General features: G+C 40.5%; 1 protein-coding gene across 1 annotated transcript; it reads right to left on the bottom strand.

Moving 5' to 3' along the window:
• Positions 1 to 6: 6 nt before the first annotated feature.
• Positions 7 to 2494, bottom strand: LOC112141596 (calcium-binding protein 1-like; the record flags this gene model as incomplete). The annotated part of the gene is made up of 5 exons (XM_024264744.1): positions 2330 to 2494; positions 1700 to 1742; positions 1490 to 1624; positions 1307 to 1413; positions 7 to 93 (listed from the first exon to the last, which is right to left on the bottom strand). Coding segments are annotated over exons 1-5 (537 nt in total), but the record flags the coding sequence as incomplete, so codon positions are not given.
• Between the last annotated feature and the right edge of the window lie 407 nt (positions 2495 to 2901).

Raw genomic sequence — 2901 nt, 5'->3', positions numbered from 1 at the left:
GATCTCCCTGTTGGTCACCTGCTCCCCCATCAGCTTCTTCATGGCTTCCCGCAGCTCGGTCAGACTGATCTGACCGTCCCCGTTTGAATCAAACTACTCACACACAGATAAGGGAAAAACATCAATACTACTCACTTTAAAAACTTAGTCACGTCAACTGTTCAATACTCTTAAAGCCTTTTATTTAGCCTTTTGTTAAGTGCTGTCACAGGAGGAGTGATGGAGAGATTCTTCTAGATCAGATGTGAAAATGTGAGACAAAAGTCTTGAACTTGAAGTCTCATTTGTGTGATGTTTCAAACATAGCTACAGGCAAAGAAACATTGCCGGAGCCCGAAAAGTATATTACAGCCGTCGAGTTTTAGAACACAGTAGAGAATCAATGGGATACGGGTAAGGGGTTTTAACTCAACACTCCTTGCCCCATTGATAACCTTTGGTGGGCCAAATTTGGCCAAGACATTTCATTATCTAAGCTGTTCCAAAGGAATCAAGCTTAAACATTTATTAACCGCATTCTTTTAGCATTTTGATAAAACATTTTCTGACATATCACAATTATGATCATTATAGACCAGAGGTCGGCAACCTTTAACAGTAAAGGAGCCATTTGGGTTTGTTTTCTATTGATCAAAACCTAGAAGGAGCCGCTTGACTTACTTTAGCCTTTAGGAAATTTGGATTTGCATTCAAGACTTTCTCTTTGCTTTTTAATGAATGTAATTTATGCTAAGTATTTTGGCATGAACAACGGCAAAAATATAAAAAGAAGCTAGCATCTGTCAAAATGTGACTTTTTTCTTACGTTTTCACCTTTTACCTTTAGTTGAGGCCAAATTAGCAAAAATGCTAGCTTGTTGCTTAATTACTAGCTGAACTCCAAATTAGCATAAAAAACTCATAGGAGGTCAAATTAGCCAAAAAAGCTAGTTTTTGCTAAATTTATAGCTGAACTCCAAAATAGCCTAAAATTCCTCAGTAAACTAAATTAGTCAAAAATGTTAGCATGTTGCTAAAATAGAAGCTATATTTTAAATTATCCCCCCAAAAATTCAGAAGATAACAAATTCGCTGAAAACATCAAGATTTTGCTAAAATATTAGCTAAACTCCAAATTAGCATGAAATTCCTAAGTAAACCAAATTAGTCAAAAATGTTAGCATGTTGCTAAAATAGAAGCTAAACTCATTTATTTTATTTTTCTTCAGCCAGAGAGCCACCATGAAGAGGTAAAATGCCACATGTGACTCTGGAGCCGCAGGTTGCAGTCTTCCGTTATAGACATTTGTTGAACAAGTGTTCTGACCTCTTTGAATGCATCTCGCAGCTCCTTAACACCTATCATATCTGCGGTTTCGGCCAGCATCTTGGGTCCCATCAGCTCAACGAAATCCTCAAAGTCCAATTTGCCACCTGTTGAAAACAGGCAACACATTTTAAAAAATCTCTGGAGAAGACTCCTAAAAATCCCTGACCATGATCGACGTACCGATCTGCTGGCTCAGATGGATCAGCTCCATCTCTGTGGGCATGTAGCCCATCGTCCTCATGCACTCCCCCAGGTCTCTGTGGCTTATGTAGCCTTTTTTGTTCCTATCAAACTCCACAAACGCCTTGTGAAGCTCTGGTGGAACACACATTGATGCTCGTCAGACAGCTTTATTTTAATCCAAACACTGAGGTTGAATGATCCTCTCACCGTCAAGCTCCTCAGGCCGCAGCGCCCTGTCCTGTTGGATAGAGACATTTCACACAATCAAGTATTTATATGGGACACCAACAAGACAATTATTTAGAGGAAATCTTTGGAGGCAGACTGAACACAAATGCACACTGAAGGAGCACTGCAAAAGGGAAAAAAATGATTTTAAAAGCTGAAAAAAATAAATTTATGTCATTTATTGAAAGTCAGTGTTTTCTATTAAAAATGTCGGATGGTCTAAAGTGAGGGGTTGTAAGTCAGAAATGCTGAGACTGGGTGTTCATTTAGTTTGAAGATGACGATAATTGTTCTTTAACATGTTCTTCTGGCATTTTTCTGATGATGGAGAACATACATGGAGAAACTACAATATTTGTGCTTTTCTCTACTTAACTATTGGGACTTTGACGTGCTGTGCATGTGCCACATACTGCAAAGCAAGTCATGGATTTTCCATTGACCTCAGTCATTGATGGCTTTCAGCTGCAGGGTTTGATTTTCTGACGCAGTGGTGCACGAAAAGGGCAGCTGATACGCTTGGGGACCATGAAGCGGGAACGGAGTGACACAGGCGGGCAAAAGTTGCACTTGGGTTTTGAGACCAGACGTCCGCTAACTGTTACATACAAGAGTCTGAGAAAAGCGCTGCTTAAGGAAGACGCAGGCGGGGCCCACCATGTGGTGCAGTACATTGCCTCTCTTCACCAGCAGACCGCTGGAACACTTCCACGACTTATCCTCAGCCTCCTGATCCTCCTCTTCCTCCATCTGCGGAGCTTCCGGGCCCCTCATCTTACCCTGTAGGGCCTCACATGTCACCCCCATTTAGAGGCAATTAAACCATCACACAACAGTCTTTTTATTCTTCTTAGAGGAAGAAGACAAAAGCTCACTGATATTAGGTCAGCTATGGCTTTAAACAAAATAAACAGATTATATAGTTTCATTCCTGATCTATGATCCCACACATTTATTTTAGTTTAGGTTTGAAGACCGGCGTCCAACATGTTTAACAATTATTAACCCTTGAAGCTTCTATTGGTTAAACACACCTGCTCCAGGTAATCAGCAGCAAATGAGACATGATTTCTGGAAAACCAGCAGGAGACCAGCCCTCGAGGCCTGGAGGTTAATACCCCCCCTCTAACATCAACAATGTTCTTTCTTAGAGAGAATTTAACATTTTTGTCTTTTTTAAA

Source organism: Oryzias melastigma, unplaced genomic scaffold (genome assembly GCF_002922805.2).
Source record: "Oryzias melastigma strain HK-1 unplaced genomic scaffold, ASM292280v2 sc02859, whole genome shotgun sequence".
NCBI classification, from domain to species: Eukaryota; Metazoa; Chordata; class Actinopteri; order Beloniformes; family Adrianichthyidae; genus Oryzias; species Oryzias melastigma.
Note: the sequence above shows the minus strand (reverse complement) of the source record. Positions and strands in the feature narration are given on the sequence as shown.